Source organism: Corythoichthys intestinalis, chromosome 14, assembly GCF_030265065.1.
Source record: "Corythoichthys intestinalis isolate RoL2023-P3 chromosome 14, ASM3026506v1, whole genome shotgun sequence".
NCBI lineage: Eukaryota > Metazoa > Chordata > Actinopteri > Syngnathiformes > Syngnathidae > Corythoichthys > Corythoichthys intestinalis.
In genome coordinates this window covers 30,167,163-30,187,023 of record NC_080408.1, presented here as the reverse complement: position 1 = coordinate 30,187,023, position 19,861 = coordinate 30,167,163, and the positions used below count along the sequence as shown (strand labels likewise).

The window sequence follows — 19,861 nt, the reverse complement described above, 5'->3', positions numbered from 1 at the left end:
GTGGGATATCAGTGCTGCATCAGTAATGAGGACTGTATCGGTCTGTTGTGGTAACAAAGGAGACGAGTCAAAAGGCGAAGCTCTCTTTATACCGATCACGAGCTGTGGGTCATGACAGAAAGAACAAGATCTCGGATACAAGCAGAAGAAATGATTATTCTCCACAGGGTGTCCAAGCTGTCCCTTGGAGATAGGGTGAGAAGCTCGATTATCTGGGACAAACCGCTGCTAGTCCGCATGGAGACTAGCCAGATGAAGTGGCCTGGGTATCTGATTAGAGTGTCAACTGGATACCTCCCTGGTGAGTTGTTCCGGGCACATCCCATTGGTTGGAGGACCCATGGACGATTCAGGACACGCTAGGGAAAATATTTTTCCGGCTGGACTGGGAAACCCTCGGGATCCTCCTTGAGGAGCTCGACAAATTCACTGAGCAGAGAGATGTCTGAACTTCCTGTCTAAAGCTGATACCTCCCCTGGCCTGATTTTGGATAAAGCAGAAGTGGATAAATGGACGGCAGCTTGCTTCACAGCTGGCCTTCATTAAAATATGTCGATGTGCGAAAAGCAGGGCTGATGTTTTCATCTCGGTAAGAGGTAGAATTAAGAAAAAAAGTAAGATTGTGCATCTGTTGATGTGAAACCATCAGGAGAGCCAAACAAAGTTCAAATCAGAGGGAGAGGAAATGTTGTGCAAGATCTTTCTTCTTCAAAACCGGACGACTTACTGTAAGGACACCCGTAGACCTCGAGCCGCAGTCCGATCCGTCCGCTGGGGTTCCAACCCGTGGGAAGCAGACGCAGAAAGCGCGCAATAGCCGGACGCTTCAGCTTGTGCTGAACCACACTGTCGGCGTTAATGTTGCCTGAAAAAGACTGATGACAAGCAAAACCCAAAATGCGAGGGAAAGAAATCAGTTTCACGTCATATTATCAAGGCATATACCGTATTTTTCGGACTAGAAGTCGCACCTGAGCATAAGTCGCACCAGCCATAAAATGCCCAACGAAGAGGAAAAAAACATAAGTCGCACCAGAGTATAAGTCGCATTTTTGGGGGAAATTTACATGATAAATTCCAACACATAGAACAGATATGTCATCTTGAAAGGCAATTTAAAATAAAAATACAATAGAGAACAACATGCTTAATAAGAGTAATGTATGATAACGTTACATGATGCATGAACAACGAAATGCGAACGTGGCCGGTATTTTAACGTAACACAGCTATTAAGGGTTATTCAGATAATTATAGCATAAATAACATGCTAACAAGTTTACCAAACCATCAGTGTCACTCCAAAACACCAAAGTAACATGTGAAATGATATAATAATGTGTTTATAATTTCACACATAAGTCGCTCCAGAGTATAAATCGCACCCCCAGCCAAACTTTGAAAAAAACTGCGACTTATAGTCCAAAAAATATGGTACTAGTACGTTTCAATATATCAGTAGTTGGGCTGGACTCCCCATATTTTTGTCCACATTCTATTTTTTTCCCCATATACCAATACTTTTGAGCAAACTACCCATTTTCGCCAATTAAGTGACCAAATACTTTTGTCTACATCATCTTTCATATTTATGTCCCAATACATTTGTCCACATTTTCCTCTTTTTTCATTCCGTGTCTCCCCCCAATACCGTTTCCTATGCTTCATATTTTCTTCGAATTACTGTCCCAATACATTACTGACATTTATCTCTATCCAAGTTCAATTTACTCTAAATGTCCCAATATTGTCCAAACCCCCTTCCTTGGCTGCCTACTTTTTATCATCTGCTGCACATTTAAATTTAATCTTGGGTTGTGCTGTGGTCCATGTAGGCATGTTGCCGGGGTGTCTAAATGGCGCTGGTCTGCTCCGAAATTGCAACAAGTCGCTCACAGTGGAAGCAGCTCAACTACCATTCTGTATGTATTATTTACGAGGAGCCAAAACGCTTGTGATAAATGCGATTATCTCAGTAGGATCCCTGCTGAGCACCATAACGTACATTCTAATTCAGCTGCTAACAATGCTAATTGTTTTATTGTTGAAAGCAGGACGTCTAATTATTATCGAAAGTGTATTTCTGTCTTGTTGTGTTACAATTTACTACATTTAAGCTAACCGGGAAGTTCAGCTGGCTCAGCTCATTAGTGTTGGTTTTAGAAAGGGTCGTGTTTAGTTTTTAAGCATATGCTTATCCAAGCAAAAATACTGCATATTTATATATATGTTGTGTATACATTTTTAAATATACAGAATATATATATATATTTATTTATTTATTTACTTATTTATTAAGAATGTTTACATTACCTCTGTCCCTGGTGACCTCAGAATGGATCCTGGGATATGTGGTTTTTCGTGGTGCTTTCGGTTTTAAAAAAGGACAAGAAATGATGGAAATATGGACAGAAACACATGGTCCATGCACTGTTTTAATTTTGTGAAGGCAATAAAATTATAGAAGTCAAATGACATTATCTCCCGTTTTACTTGGTCGATTGACTACAAGTAAAAATGAGCGTGAACCTCAGCTTCTGCAACTTTCAAATGAGATCAATGTGGGTGACGTAATTACAGCATGACGAGGCTTCAGAAATACTATGCGTAAACGTGTTGCTTCCGACCTCTTCGATGTTAAAGGGTTAAAGACAAAGTTCCACCAATTTATGTTGTCCGTGCTCTCAGTTGTGGCGATATTGAGCACTTGTAAAACATAAAAATATTAGGGTTGTCAAAATTAGCGCCTTAACGGGCAGTAATTCATTTTTTTAATTAATCACGTGAAAATATTTGACGCATTTAACGCACATGCCCCGCTCAAACAGATTAAAATGACAGCACAGTGTCATGTCCATTTGTAACGTGTGTTTTTTGGTGTTTTGTCGCCCTCTGCTGGCGCTTCAGTGCGACTGATTTTTATGGGTTTCAGCACCATGAGCAATAATTGTCATCAACAATGGCGAGCTACTAGTTTATTTTTTGTTTGAAAATTTTAGAAATGTTATTAAAACGAAAACATTAAGAGGGGTTTTAATATAACATTTCTATAACTTGTACTAACATTTATCTTTTAAGAACTAGAAGAAGAAGTCTTTCTATCCATGGATCGCTTTAACAGAATGTTAACAATGTTAATGCCATCTTGTTGATTTATTGTTATAATAAACAAATACAGTGCTTATGTACAGTATGTTGAATGTATATATCCGTCTTGTGTCTTATCTTTCCATTCCAACAATAATTTACAGAAAAATATGGCATAGTTTATAGACGGTTTGAATTGCGATTAATTACGATTAATTAATTTTTAAGATGTGATTAACTCAATTAAAAATTTTATTCGTTTGACAACCCTAAAAAATATATAGAATAAAGTTTCTAAATACAATTAACTTTATAAACTTTCCCTCCGTAAATGCTCACTCCAAAGAAAAAGCTAACGGTGCATTGTTGTACCTGAACACGTTTAATAAACAACAGTTCAAGAACTACTCCATATTTGGGCCGAACATGAACTGAATGTATTGAATTTTAGTTTTGTCAACGTTTTGTGAATGATTCATTCTAAAACCAAAGAGCAAATCCTGGACACCATTTTTTTTTTTTTTATTCATGAGTTCCATGTACTTGTAGACGGTGAAGTGAAAACACATCTAAAATAATTGTGAGCAAGCCTTAATTTATAGGTGGATAAATGCCAGTATTTTGCAGTCTCAACCACAGTCACATGGCGCATGTGTCATCAAAATGTGACACATGCTTGGGGGCGGTGGGGGATGGATGGGGGGGGGTTGACGACACAATTTTGAGCAACGTGATGAGCAGCCCAATAGATTGAGCTTCTTTGAAATGACGAGAACAGCATTGTGTTCATTTTATTAGTATAAAGTTTTCAAAAGCGTTTGATAAGAAAACATATTTTCTCAAGCTGCTTCTAACATAAAAGATAACGTTTCCATTTTAGCTTTGTAAACCCAAAGTCCCTCAAGGCTTTTTTGAATTAAAGATCAATGTGGCCCCAAGTTAGTATAGTTTTGTAACTGCAGTTATTATGACACTTAATATTGCATCTGTAAATAAGATATTTTATCTTCTTTTCATTAACCATGAAGTTATATCAAATACATACATTATAATTGTTATCTTATCCCTCTGCCTGTCTCAGCAAATTATAATGTACTTTTCTTTAATATTCAAAAATTGTCATTAGCCTCGGCAGGCAACCATTTGGACTTTTTACTCACCGGAGAAAAAATAGAAGCGTTGAGTTTGGACTCAGACTCTTTTTAAGCTATTGCTTTACGTAGAAATACACGTACTTACCAATATTACATCTTCATAACCTAAGTAATTCTAAAAGTTTTGTGTTTCTTTGTGCAAACAAGTCAAATTATAATACATACTAGTATTACAAGTAACATAGCTCGCAGCAACACATTGTGGGAGGGATTATTCTTTTTCTTTTTTTAACAATTAAATTAGTACAAAACATTCAGTTATGAACTATAATTAACTAGTTTGTTTTAAAAATTTAGGAACAGAACTACCGTAATTTTCGGACTATAAACCACACCTGTCTTTAAGCTGCCACCCACCAAATTTGACCCGAAAATGGGATTTATTCATAGATAAGCTGCACTTTATTTGACAGCGGCATCATAAGACTGTCATAAGACCAAATGAACCACCATGAAGCTTTGAACCAATTGTAAAGCTTCATTGCTTCAAGAAGCTTTATTTTGCCATCACTGCTCCCTTGGGGGAGACAGTCAACCTGAGTTGCCACCTGCTGTCAACACTGTTGTCATCCAACATGCCTCCTAGCACGCATTGCAGCGCTACAGATGTAAATAACAATCAAAATTCATGTTCTGTGCTAATTATTTGTTCAGTTACTGTTTCAGTTGTTTCATTAATTGTTAGTTATGGTATTTGATAACACTTTATTTGACAGTGGTGCCATAAGACTGTCATAAGACCATCATAATTATGACGCGACATTGCGATGAGCATTAATGAATACTTATGACATATGTCATTTTGTGTCATCCGGCAGATTTTCTAACTTTGAATGGACGTAAAAGAGCCGAGCTGAACATAAGTGGAGTTAGTGACAATTTGCTAAATGACACTTAATGACATTTGTCATAAGCATTCGTTAATGCCCGTGATAGTGTCATGTCATAATTATGACGGTCTCATGGCAGTCTTATGACGCCAATGTCAAATAAAGTGTTGCCTATTAACCCAAATAAATCAACAAATAAGCTGCACTGGACTATAAACCGCGTGTATTTCGTCACAATGTACTGTGAAACCCATACATGCAATACAACTCATACGTCCATATTTTGTATATTAATCAGATTTTGTTGCACTGCATACTTCAAACTTCTCACCACAACTAATTAAGTAGATCCATCGTAGGCTGATACATTGCATACTACTTGATAATAATGTCCGATCAGGGCCGGCCCAGGCCATTTGGGGGCCCTAAGCAAAATAATGCAAAGGGTCCCATATTTTTGGCCCACCATTTCGTCACAGTCTACTGTGAAACCCATACATGCAATCCAACCCATACGTCCATATTTTGTATATTAATCAGATTTTGTTGCACTGCATACTTCAAACTTCTCACCCCAAATAATTGTCAGTACTTACAGTAGATAGCGCCAAACCTTTTTCTGAAAAAGGAAAGAAAGAAGTTAAGGAAGAAATTTTATTTTTTTAAGCTTGCAATCAAGTATCAAAACTTACAAAAGTCGAATAAAGCAAACTGTAGTAAACAAAAGAGAATAGAATTGCCAGATTGGGGGCCCCCTAGTGGTCAGGGGCCCTAAGCAGCTGCATAGTCTGCGTATAGGCTGGGCCGGCCCTGTGTCCGATATAAATGAAATGACTACGCTCTCCAGTCCAAATGCATATTATGCCAATATTTCGTTTTACTACAATCAGCGGAAGCCATACATTTGTCGTTGCCGACACATACCTATCAACCCGAGGCCGTTGGCAATCTTACAAATAATGATGTATGCCCTTACAAATTGGTGATTAATCTTACAACGTTGTACATAGCATGAAATATGAAACAAAAATAAAACTCAATTTTTTACATTATATGAATTTATTGGTAATATTGTAACATATAACCTGGTGCAATCAAAGAAAAATCAATTTCTTCAGCTACATCATGATTACTAAAATTTAACAGTGACTTTTGTTATAATTGTATGTAGCACTTTTGGCAGTTTATATCATGTCTTGATGGCTGCACTTCATGGCCCTTCAGCTCGTGACTTGACTTGAAGGTAGTTCGTTAGTGTGTCCAATTATAAATTAAAAAGGTCAATTGATAAAATTAACTTCCCGATGCAATCTTTGAGTCAGGGAACATTTCTTATGCTAATTCTGAGTAGTGATCAGCAATAGTTGCAGGCAAATTGTGTTCAGCCACAAACTGGCAGAATAAAATCTCCGCTTTCGGCACTTTTCATTCTGCAGACTTCATCTTTATGACCAGTGTTGTTAATCTTACTTTTAAAAATGACAGTTACAAATTACTTCTCCCAAAAAGTAATTGAGTTAGTAACTCAGTTACCCGAATGTAAGAGTAGTTAGTTACTTGGCAAAGTAACTTTTGTTACCTTCCATGTTTTGTTATTCATTTTTAAAAAATTGAAAAAACAAAAAACATAGCAACCTTTGCTATGTTTGGAAATCGTTTAATGCAGTGAATCAACTGTTAAAGTTGTTAAAATTGCTACCGTTTTTGCATTAGTTCCCTTCTGTCTACTTTCGACATGTTAAAGTTTTTAAAACTGTTTCATCATTTAAAGATAGATTCAAGTCAAGATTTTGCCGATTCAAGAGTATTTTAGATAAAAAGTTACTTAAGTTCGCTAGGAAGGTTCACTACAACAGAGCCATTCTGAGAAGTCTACTGCTTCAAAATGGCGGCTGTTTATTAACGCCGCCATCTGTCAATTCGCATGTAGTTCTATAAGCGTGTGATATCTAGGCGTAGATTGTAGGCTGTCGGCTACAGTCAGGAAATATTGGAGCCACCTAGCCTAGCATCGCGTTTGCTACAGTGTCACAACAAACACTTTTCTCTCTCAGTGTCTCTGACTTTTCTCGCGTCATTCAACCAATGTAGTAACGCATCGTAACGCGCATTGTCTCGTTGCCAAAACGGCGACAAACTCCGAACGGAGAAAAACATAATGCACGAGAAATGTACAGATTTTGAATGTACGACGTACATATTTAAAAATCTGTGCTCACTTGTACAAATTACGCCGAAACCGTACAACTTGACATGTATGCCGCCAGGTGTCAACCGGGCCTTCCCCCTGGGGCTAATGGCAATTACCAGAACAACATATTGACAAGCTCAGCTGACAACAACGTTTAAGTCGGAGTGTCTTGCACAACAACATGCTCTATTACCTTGATACAGTTGTTTCTTTTCTTCTCCGATTTTCTTCCTCTTTCGTTTCTCTGCTTCAGAAGGATAAATTCTCTTCAACATATTCGTGCATCTATTTTCCAAGCAAGTTTGAGCACCAATCATCGCAAAGCAGGTTCAATGTCACTCCCCAGGTTGCCAGATTGTAATGACAAGAAAATGGATGTTTGCATAGATAAACAGCAATTCGCGCCACATTATTCACGATGCTACATTAACAACGTATAAAATGAGGTTGCCAGATGGTCAGGGGCCCTAAGCAGCTGCATAGTTTGCATATAGGCTGGGCCGGCCTTGCCGCGTGATTCAAAATTAGGAAAAAAAGTAGCGGCTTATAGTCCAAAAATTACAGTAGTTTGGGTCAAAATATTAACTTTACTATTTGAGGCGATCATTCTAATATTTTAAGAAGTAAAAGTTGGTGTAAGTTAAGATAACATTCATTTTGGTGATGACCAATCACAGTTCGTTGACAAGAGAGGACATTCATTGTTTTGCGTTAAATGAGAGATTCTTATCATCGGCTTCTGGATGCACACAGGTTTTGTCCACATACCCCAATGCTGTCCTCTAATCGGTGTTGTTTCCAGTTGTGACCGGTGTCACTGAACATGAGTAGGTAGGAGGTCAGCCAGTCAGAGCTGCCGTAGCGCCCCTGCGTGGATAACGCCGTGATGGTGGTCCGCTCCCCGAGGTCCACTTCCAACCATTGAGATGAGTCGGACGCCTGCGGCGACCAACCTCCTGCTCCTGTAAACAATGCAGGTGGGGGAGATAGAAGTCTTTGATTTTACCACCTTCCAATGTTGCTGCCTCTGTGTTAGGTTAATGTCCAGCACTGGTGTTTGCAGCAATTGTCAGAAATGAAAATGTACCTTTATGCCTCTGATAAGCCAATTCACTGGGAATGTTGTGTGAAAGGGGCTGATAAAGTTACTTTTGCCAAAACATTCCATTGCTTCCTTTCATGTCTGCTGGCGTGGTTTGAATGCAGCGAGTCACATTTCCATTTGTCTTCATAACGTCAACAGCTGGCAAACTCTGCCAAGTTCCCAACGAGGGCTCCGTGTAAAAGGTACCACCCGCGCACCTTTTAATTCTCATTCATCATTCGCACGCGGTTGTCACGCCTGACAGTATGGTTTTATCAGCCATTTGACAAAATGTTGTCGTCAGGATTTAAAAGCATCAGCCGCACAGACGGCTGGAGAGCTTATGTTTAGAAAGCGTGTCCTTTTGTTTTCTCTGGCTGAACAAATTTTTCGCTGTCAAACGTCCTCATGGAGAAAAGCAACGTTCGGTTCTCCTACACATCACTTTGGCAAACTGATTGGCCTTGGCAGAGGTTCGCTCTGCTAAATTGCCTCCACCAAGTGTAAAATTTGGTTTGGCAGCAGGAATTTGCAAACACCACACAACCTAAAAAAGATTTTGGAAATTAGAATGCTGGATATTCTTTTCCCCAAAATGGTGAACAAAGTAAAGCTTTTGTTTTCCCGAGTTCTTGTGAGTTAATTGAGCTGTTTTTGAACAGCCGGTTGAATTGTTATCAGGTGCACGTCGTGACTTTAGTGTCAGATACGAACGGTTGTTTGCGTACTCTCTAATTAAGCAAAACGGGAAAACGTAAATGTTGACATATGAACTTTGAAGGGCTAAAGGTCAAACGCTAATAAGTTATGGATGACAAGATGGAGAAGCGGACACGTCGACCTTTTCTGCAAAACAGAGAGATTAAAGGAAACGTGGGAAAGGAAAGCCTCGCTGTGGGGAAACCCAGCACCTCTGCAACTGCCACAATAGGCTTCATTTATGTATTATCAGCTCCATCACAGACAAGTGTATTTGTATATATGTAGACTAGGGATGTCCCGATCCAGGTTTTTGCACTTCCGATCCGATACCGATATTGTTTTGCACTTCCGATCCGATACTGATACTGGCCGATACCGATACTGGCCTATCTGAGCATGTATTAAAGTTATTTAGCCTCCTTACTTAGTTGTCAGACTCATTTTGAAAAGGGTTTTAGTACTCTTGATAACAACTCGCCAGCTGAATTAGGTGAGTTTGAATAACACACAACGGTTGGTCACAAGAAACTGACCTGTTTATTCAGTGACAAACACAAAACATTATAAATAACAAACAGAAATGGCCTGGTAAAACGTGCAAATAATATTGTAAACTGTCTTAAAAAAGCAAAACACACAAACGACCTCAGTGGAAAATCCCACAAACCCCCCAAGCTATTGGTTTCGTGCATTAGTTACAATAATTGTATAAAAAGCCTCTCAGGTTTAAATAAACGACTTTTTCAGTATCAAGTTAACATTTTAAAACAGTAAATAACATACTCAAGTCCCCATTCTGTATCAGCAGCTTTAAACTACATTCAATTCATTTAATTTTGCGAATCAACTGTTAAAGTTGTTAAAAAGTCCTTAATTTCCCTTCTGTCTACTTTCGACATGTGAAAGTTTTAAAACTGTTTTGAAGATTCAAGTCAAGATTTTGCCGATTTAGGAGTATTTTAGATAAAAAGTTCATTAGGTTCGCTTGGAAGGTTCACAATAGCCTACTAGGGAAGTCTTCTGCTTTAAGATGGTGGCTGTTTACTAACGCATCTAGTTTTCAATACTTCAATGTTGCTAACGCAGTCGAGTCTGTTGTTTTGCATCTAGTTCTATATACATATGATATCTATTATCTCCAGTAAAACGATGTTGACATAGTTTGTAGCAGCTGTCAGCAGCAGTCAGGTATTCTTGTGTTTTTTACCCAGCGGCATGAGTTGAGCTAAAGCCGTGAGTTGAGCATTAGCATTACCCGGGTCTATGACAAGCATGATGTTTACTCTTGGGACGCAGTGCGGTCCGTTTCTCATTGCGTCCCGAAGACCGCGCTGTGTATTAGTTCAGCTTTACTTGATATATTTCAATAATCGGAATTTGGATGTTTGTGAATCGTTCTCGAATCTTCCACGGCCGAATCGCTCAAGGATGTAATGAGGGCTGGGCATGTTGTACCGTGGTTCTAAGTGTTGGATGGTGCGTTTTTACTCACGAGAGATAATGGCTCGTCATCCAGAATGAATTCTTCGGCAATGACTCTTGTTATTCCCTGGGCTTTGGGACTGTCAAGTGCCAGTTTGTCACCAATAGCAAAAGTTTCTGCCGGTGTTAGTTGAGTAGGACCTTTCTTTTTGTCTTCGGTTTTCTTAACATACTTCTCATATTGTTTGTGGTGGTATTTCGCTAAATTTCGCTTAGGTTGGTTGTATTAAAACTTCTTACAGATTTACCACCACGCTTGACTTTATAGTGGCATATGTTGCACTCTGCCTCTTCGTCTTTGTCGTCCTTTAAGGTGAAATGATCCCACACAGCTGACATTTTTACCGATAAAGTCTCTCGGTAAATTGGGAGACGGTAATGTAGTTTGTTGAAGGTGTGCCGTAAAATGCGGACTGGATTTTAGGCAAACCGAAGCAAAAACTGGAATGGATTATGTAAATCGGTGTGCTGGAAAACCCGGACCAGACTTAAAAAAAAAAAAAAAAACTGAATCGGAAGTCTGGATCGGAGTTTTTCCGTGTCGGCTGATCCTATACCGATGCGCATTTTTTTGCCCATATCGGCATTCGATCTGATCCAAATATCGGATCGTGACATCTCTAATGTAGACTTACGATTTTCAGAGTATTGTAGTCAGTGTTATATTTTGTATATAAATTGTGCAGTATTTCTGTTCCATCTGCTATTATGTACAATATCCTTTAATCCAGGGGTCCCCAACCTTTTTTGCACCACGGACCGGTGTGATTTGGGTCTTTTTTTTTTCACGGACTGGTACTCTGTCAAATTTTGCACCCTTATAAAATTTTGCTCCCAAAGCTTTTGTGGCGGTGAAAAAAGCCCTCTTTTATATTCAGTTGGACTCTCAATGTTATACAGCAGCATAAGCAGATTTTGCGGGGGTCCAGGGTGGCCAGGCCCCCCATGGTGACAGAAAAGTGTCATTGCATGTAATTGACTTTCCTATATATATGATCTTAAAATTAAGAATTTTTCGGTAAAATATTGTCTATAAAAGTTGTAAAGCAATAAAACAAACAGCAAAAATGAATGAAATGAACAACATAAAAATTATAACTGGTCAAAATTATTTTTCAAACAGATCATGTGACGATTGTAATGATATGAGCAAATCGTATCTGTATGTTCGATTAGTAATGTCTGCTCGTCACAGCACACGGAGGTCAGAGATACGCAGCGAGCTCGAGACAGCTGATAAACAGCCCGCCAGTGGACAGTTAATGTTGATGATACCTCTCTTCTGTTCTCTAACTAAAGATCTGTCAGTCAAACCTTTCAGTAAGTTGTCTTAAATAAGAAACCCACAAAGTAACAAAACTAGCACCTTAGACGGTCATTTGCTTTCCTTAGCTAAAACCACCTGCAGAATGAAGAGGCAAGATGAATATAGCCTACGTAATTTTTTCAAACCTAAGCTTTCAAAAGCGACAACAACTACTGAGCAAGAACCAAGGATTTAAAATGTGGACCATGAAAAGCCAGAGAGCACCGCCAAAATGGTGAACGGAGTTTTAATTTGCCCCACTTAAGACGCTAATTGTACAAAAATTTTGCACCCTTATAATATTTTGCTCCCACAGATGTTGTGGCTGTGAATAAGCCCTCTTTCACATTCAATTGGATTCTCAATGTTATCCACAGGTGCTAAGTAAACAAGTAACATCGTAAACATACATGTTTACACGGCGAAGACATAAACAGGGATAGAGCGGCGTGCAGTTGTCGTGTACAGCTAAAATGGCAGAATGTGTCTGAGAACCTTTCTACATGTCAGTCCATGATCAAACATAAGTAAATATTCCTTTATTTAAAGAAAGCCTGTAGTGTTTACTTTGTAACCGCTGTATTTGCGGCCATTTATAGCACAAAGTTGCAATTTCTGATGGGGTGAAAAATTTGACAGTACATCTGTTGACACCGGCGGGCGTAGCATATTCAATGGATGACGATCTTGGTTAAAAGTATAGCTCTCCTAAGCAGCCTGATTTAGAATTCCCCTCAAAAATGATGGGAAACCAAAAAAAACCCACTTATTTTAATTTATTATTATATTATTCTTGGAAGTTAATTTTATTGCTGAAACTGCGTTTCGGATCGTTCATCAACATTTTGTGCCCCCCCTACCCCAAAAGTCAAACTCCTATGTCCAACGGTGCTAAAAAACTACATCATAAACATACACGTGCAACACGAAAAGGACGTGAATTAATGCTTAACGACACGGCGAATTCGTTTAGTGACAGGGCTGCGTGCAGTTGTTGTGTGCAGTTTACATGGCAAGCGTAAGTTAATATTCCTTTCTTTAAATAAAGTTTGTAGTGTGTACTTTGGAATCGCTGCATTCGCAGTCATTTTTAACGTTACGTGCATGCCAAATTTGTTAGAACACCGGCAATGTGTGGCAGAAAAATACAGCAAATTTAAAATAACATTTGTTTTTAGCCCTGTCATGTTAAGTGCAGGGAAAATACAACTCACCCGCTGAATCACTGGGAGGCCTGAGCTCGTTTCGTTAAGACGAGATGGTCCCGAGATGGGAGAGCGAGAGAAGCCCGCTTCACAAAGATACGATGTTGGAAATTGTAGCACAGTTTTCACTGCTCTCCTGGCGATGTCAGGATATTCCGAAATTACTTTAATCCAGTACCTCGGTAGAGTTATTGTCTCAAATGTACGCTTAAGGTCGCCGTCATTTGCGATCTGTACAAGCTGATATTCCTGTTGTACAGACATGCTCGAATCACTCAGTTTATTCACATACGGGTCACGAATCCACTCCTTCGTTGTTCGTGGGTCTTTAGTGATTGGGAAGTAGCATAGATTTTGTTTTTTCGAGGTTGTAGGCTCATCTTCTGGCTCGTCAGGTTCTCTTTTCCCCGTAAAAAAATTGTCCAAAATCGTCTGATTTTCAGTCATTCTAGTGTGGAGGCTAATTATTTCCAGGAACAAATGTGATTGGCGACGACCTACGTCATATGTTATTATCGAGGCCAAGCGCACATACTGTAGATATACAAAACAAAATGTACTGCTAACAGTCCAATTAATGCATTTCTATGACGACCTCCTATCCTGTAGTTGTACTGTATATCTAGAGTAGACAGGGATATTGGTGTGTTAAGCGGCACAGGCCAAAGTCAATCGGCCAGAATGCAGTCGTTAATAAATTATTTATTATTCCTGCGCGGCCCGGTACCAAATGCGCCAAGGACCGGTACAGGTCCGCGGCCCGGTCGTCAGGGACCTCTGCTTTAATCCCTAAAAATGTTTTGATTCCATCTGTGATTATCCATACCGTTTATCCCCACGCTGTTTTGTCATCATTTTTATCCACCAACTGAAAAAAAGGTTATTTCTATCGACAGTGATCCCTCGTTTTTTGCGGTTTATGGGGACCAGAACCCAACGCGATAAGTGAAAAAACGCAAAGTAGCGCCCCAGCCCCCCAATTTTTTTTTTCGTGTGTGTTCAATGTCTTTATTCAGATTTAGCATTTGAAAGAAATACATCTATCACGTTTTTTCACTTTTTCACTAAAAACATAAAACCTTTATGTATATATATATATATATATATATATATATATATATATATATATATATATATATATATATTTTTTTTTTTTTTTTTTTTTTTTTAATAAATGGTTTTTAAGCACTTCAAATGTAATAGTTACGATAAGTTTTAAACATGTTACTTTCCCAACAAATTATTTTTAAACAAGAATAAAGTACAAAAATGCTTGTCTTTATTAAATGCTTCATTGAGTGAGTCCATCCAAACCGGCTCAAGCTGCTCACTTCCATACAATGAGTTGCCACAGCAACTGTTTAACAAGTTTAACGATGTTTGACGCATGCGACACTTTGAATTAGAGCTGAAACGAATACTCGAGTAACTCAAGTTTAAAAACTAATCCGAGTAATTTTATTCGCCTCGAGGAATCGTTTAAGTTTGCCATCTTAAAGCATCACCTTTTTCCCGCACTACTTTTAATGCGGGACAACGAGCTGATGTCACGTGCTTAGAGAAAGAAGCAATAATACCTGACTGCAGCCAACAGCCGCAGCAAACTATGCCGACATTGCTAAAAACTACTCCTGCATGATGCTACGGTGGTAGCAGGTAGCATCTGATCTCATAGATATCACATGTATATCGAACTAGATGCGAAATGATAGACTCAACGGTGTTAGTAAACAGCCGCCATCTTAAAGCAGTACACTTCTCAGCGCTAATAAACAAGATTAACTCATTTGCTCCCAAAAACGTATAAATACAGTCTACTTTTTAATTGTTTCAGTGTCCCAAAAACGTATTTATGCGTCTTTTACGTTATTTATTTACTTATTTATTTTTACAAGAGGCATCTCTAGGTTCTGTTGCACCTAAACTGCAATGCACAATGCTCAAAACTTATTTTAAAGCAATAAAACTGGCCACTGGAGGTCAGTAGCGCATTTGGTAAGAACTCATCATGGGCCAAGAAAGGAAGTGAAGAAAAATAGTCAGGAAACAAAAGTTGGAGGGATCCTGTAAAGACGCGTGAGAATTTGAGAAAAATGTGGAGAACGATCAGGAAAAAAAAGGCAAACGACTCTGGCAGAGTGTTTTGAAAAGAAAACGAAACCATCGTCAAAGAAAGATAAAAAAAAATCTATCATGATGAGACAAGATAGGCTCCGCGTTCTGCGGAGCTCACGTTGCGTTACTCCTGAGCCCGAGGTTGAAACCAATAATGAAGTTGATGAAAAAAGTGAGACCGATCTTGATTCGGACTCATCAGATTACAGGCAGCCACCTCATTCAACCGGGAGCAGCCGAGAGCCTTCCCCATTGTTTTGTGCGCAAATAGTTCAACAGTTCAATAGTTTAGTTATGTGTAAATAAATTGTCACTTTGCGATCAAAAGATCTATTTGTCTTGTTGCTTATGTTATTTTGTAGAACGAAAACATTCAGATGTTTGGGATGTCACAAAAGCGAAAAATACCTGTGTTAAAGTCAAAGTTATGTTTGAAATGTATGCTTTTACAAAAAGCGCAATTTTTCTGTTTTTTCATCAGAAATGGGAAAATAGCTCAAACTAAGCTATTTTCTAATGCTGATTTCTAAAGAATGGAAAAAAGATATGAAATTTCTTTCTGCTGAAAGAAGAGAGTCTAATTTTTGTTTTGGTGGGTTCCATGTTTATATAGCAATAGAACAGAATTTTCTGTAGGCCTTGCAAAATCAGTCAAAATCCAGTAAAACGGCCAGGAGCAATGGGCCTTGCTCCGGTGAAAATGGCTGGGAGTGAATGAGTTAACATTACTGTCCCTTGCTCACGTAACAGCCCTGCGGAGGGCTGGATTTCTATTAATTATGACTACTGTTGATGCATGGCTAATTTGTAAAAACATAGCGCTGTAGAGTGATGAGGGTGTAAAATAAAAACATAATAAAGCTAACTGTCAATTTTGGCTCAGTAGTCATTGCTGGATAAAACACCAAGTAGCACTGGTCCCCAATGTGCTCCAATATACCAGGTATCATACAATGATTTTGAACGCTGCAAAAACTCAAAATATTATCAGGATTTACAGTTTAGATTAATTTAAGACTTAACTAGAACGTAAAAATAGCTTGACACAAATGGAAATTCAATTGAAACGTGGGTAAAACACCGAACTTTTAAGTGATGTGTTTTATCATGCGTAATGACATTTTTAGGTAAGAAATAAAATTTCTTAAAGTTTTTTTTTTTTTTTTTTTAATAAGATCTAGAGGTTTTTTGAGTGAAAGCAGTGAGAATTTAGTCTTTTTTTTTAGTCACATTTGAGATAAAATTGTTGGCTGTGTTCAACAATGTACATCGAAAATAAAATCAAGACAGTGATTGACTGAAAATGGGCCAATATCAGATGACATGTCTTGTTTCCTCATGTATATTTATAATTGCTCTTTAGCTAAAAAAAATAAAAATAAAAATATATATCCGATTACTCGATTAATCAATAGAATTTTCAGTCGAATACTCGATTACTAAAATATTCGATAGCTGCAGCCCTACTTTGACGTTTCGGCTTCAAAGCATCTCTGGCAAGATCAAACCTTAACATCTGTCAATCATCGTTAACTTTAATAAGCAACTCCAGTGCACTGCCTGACCAACAAAGAGAAGCAGAAGGGAGAGTGAGACTACGTGATCGGCTCGGGACAGTTTATCTGTATTTGTTTATTATTTTTTTAATTGAAGAAAAAAAAATCGGCGATGGACTGAGGGCACCTTGAAGTGCGAAGTAGCGAGGAATCACTGTGATTTGAATTATTGAGAGCATTTTAATATGAAATTATATTATTATGAAAATGTTCGTAATCTACTCTTGAAGTTTCAATTCAATTCCATGATTTGTCTTAATGCCCTTTCTTTCATTCTTTCATTTTATTAGAAAACGTGGTTACTTGTTAGTCTTAGAATTCCAAAGAAATCCAAAGTGGAAATATCCTTTTAGATCAGATGCTGTCCGACCTTTTGGTCGAGCACTCTTCATCAAGTGTGTCTTCTGAGTACATTGTGCTGTCACTCTTTCCGACACCTGACACCTCTCAATTTGTCCGTCTCGGCCTAGCGGAGCAAAGCCATCGTAACAAGGAACAATAACGTGGTCGCAGATGGACGAACACCGAGATAATGATGAAGACAAGCGATAAGACGAGCTGGGAGGCGACGTCGGGCTAACCAGCTGCTCAATAATGCAGAGACATTCCAGCTGCTGCCGCAAAAGCAAACCGGGAACATGGAAGCAAAACCTAAACGGTCGCCTAACCGACCTCATATAGACTTGTACATGCTCTGTTAGTAAGCAAAGTAATTATTCACTTACAGTATGAGCAAATGCCATTAAAGCTGTAGAGTACTTACGTTCAAGACTACTATTATTAATTGTTATTGTTGTGAGTTTGTGCTCAGTTAATGCAATAATGTTATTAGCTACTGCCGTGCAGTAACTTATTGAAGATGGTGTTAGTGACAGTCAGGTTGTTACTTGGTTGTATAGCTTTTTATCGTTGATTTTCATACAGTCACTCTTTTAGTTAGCCAGATAATTGATTCATTTGATTCAGTCTAGTCAGTAGCATAAGTCATCCAGTCAACTGCTACTTGATTCGCCGCCTTGAAGCGGCTTGTAATTAAACTTTAATTATACTTTGAAATCCAAGTCCTTTAAAAAAAAAAGCCATTACGGCAGCACAATTATTTTCTTGAAGTCTGTGTAATTGCGTCGGCATGGCAAGGGAGAGCCAGGAAGCACTCAGACATAAAGGCCGCTATTAACATTTGGCACGCGACACCAGAGCCGGATTGCTACGCTAGCGACACGCTAACTGTTACAGCGGCACGCAATTACGGCGAAATCATTCAAAAGACAGTGACGGGAAAGAAAAAAGATCTTTCAATTTCTATTGGAAAGGAGTCTTGATTAATATGAGGAAACTCTCCAAAATAACAAGTGCGGCTTGTTAAGAATTATACATTTACAAATATCCTAAGAATAGCACAGTAACTCATTTGATTGACACTTGATTTGCTATTCGCCTAACTTCATTATGCTTATCGATCTTGTCCTTTACGGCTCAGAGAGAAATTTAATTTGTAAGATATCGTAGGGTGACCAAACGTCCTCTTTTGCCTGGACATGTCCATTTTTTACATCCTGTCCAGGGCGTCCGGCGGGGTTTTATAAATTCATGAACATGTCAAGTTTTTTGACTGACGATTTGCACAGAATACTATGGTACTGTCCTGCCTGTGACGTGTTCCCAAAGAGCCTGCCAGTTGTTAAGACTTGTGTTCAATACGTATATAATCAAACGCTCATGTACCTAAAAGTGTAATTAAGTCATTATTCAACTTTGGATACAAATTGGTGCATGTGTGCAGTCACGGACTGGCTTTATCATGGCGTGAACTGTAAAGTCTCATTCCAAACAAACCTTTGTGAGTCGTGACAACAGGAGCTCACAGGCAATCGGTACGTACACATGCTAAATTTACCTTTCGGGAACTGTTGACTTCTGTCGAAGCTTTGTAGTGGTGTGATCTGTAAAATCCCATTTGGTGTCGCATTGTGACGCTGCCGATGATTGACAACTTTTATAGCAATGGTTGACTTTTGCCTCGGCTAACAGTGCTAACTATCAGTAAGGTAAGTCCCACTAGGCATTATGAGATATGTAGTTTTGAACTGCTGCATTTGGAAACATGCTGATTGAATTGTTTGCAAGATTATTTCGGTTATTGTTTGCGTGCAATCTAGAACACCAAATGAGAATAATATTTAAGTGGAAATAACAATTTGTCAACGACAATTGTAGTGATAGTCTTGAGCAGTGTTGTAAATCTTACTTTAAAAATTTAATTAATTAGTTACAAATTACTTCTCCCAAAAAGTAATTGCATTAGTAACTCAGGTACCTGAATGCAAGACTAATTAATTACTTGGCAAAGTAACTGGTGATAATTTTCATGTTTTTTTACAGGTCACACAATGTGAAGTTTAAAGGTTTTTTTTAGGGAAAATTGGCCCTAGCCCAATTCTTTACCCTAAACTTAACTAGACACAGGGGTATTGCGGATATTGCGATAACTAGATAGTAACCTTTGCTATGTGTGGAAGTCGTTTAATGTTGTAAATCAACTGTTAAAGTTGTTAAAATTGGTCCAGTTATTGCATTAGTTCCCTTCTGTCTACTTTCGACATGTGTAAGTTTTAAAACTGTTTCATCATTTAAAGATTGATTTAAGTCAAGATTTTGCCGATTTAGGAGCATTTTAGATAAAAACACTTATAAGTAGGCTCGCTAGGGAGTTTCTCTACAACAGAGCCTTTCTGAGAGGTCTGCTTTAAGATGGCGGCTGTTTTACAAATGCATCTAGTTCTTTACACATTTGTTTTTTTTTTTGTGTTTTTTTTTTTAACAAACTTTAGTTACACAAATACAAATACAAACAAGGGCTGAACAACTCACATACAAACAACAAATTCACAACAACAACAAAAATAATAAATAAAATGGTCGGGGTCATTTTTAACACAAGCTATACTGTTTGTAAAGTCTTTTGGTCCTTATAGCTTTTGGGTTCAAAAAGTTCTTTACACCTGTTGCTAATGCCGCCGTGTCTGTCATTTGCATCTAGTTCTATATTATGTGATATCTACCGTAGCATCATATGGGCGTAGTTTGTAGGCTATCGGCTACAGTCAGGTATTATTGGAGCCACCTAGCATCGCGTTTGCAACGCCGT

At 38.4% G+C, this 19,861-nt stretch overlaps 1 protein-coding gene across 4 annotated transcripts in view; it reads right to left on the bottom strand.

The window, feature by feature from the left end:
• The window catches only part of LOC130929706 (contactin-associated protein-like 5), a 178,971-nt gene that overhangs the window by 100,916 nt on the left and 58,194 nt on the right, over positions 1-19,861 (bottom strand). For all 4 annotated transcript variants that reach the window (XR_009066945.1, XR_009066944.1, XM_057857110.1 and 1 more), the window contains exons 3-4: positions 8,032-8,225; positions 729-876 (exon numbers count right to left, since the gene is read on the bottom strand). Coding sequence is in view for 2 of the 4 variants with exons in the window: in XM_057857110.1 (XP_057713093.1) it covers positions 729-876; positions 8,032-8,225 (342 nt within the window). In the remaining 2 variants the exon portion in view is untranslated. The remainder of the gene's footprint in view (positions 1-728; positions 877-8,031; positions 8,226-19,861) is intronic.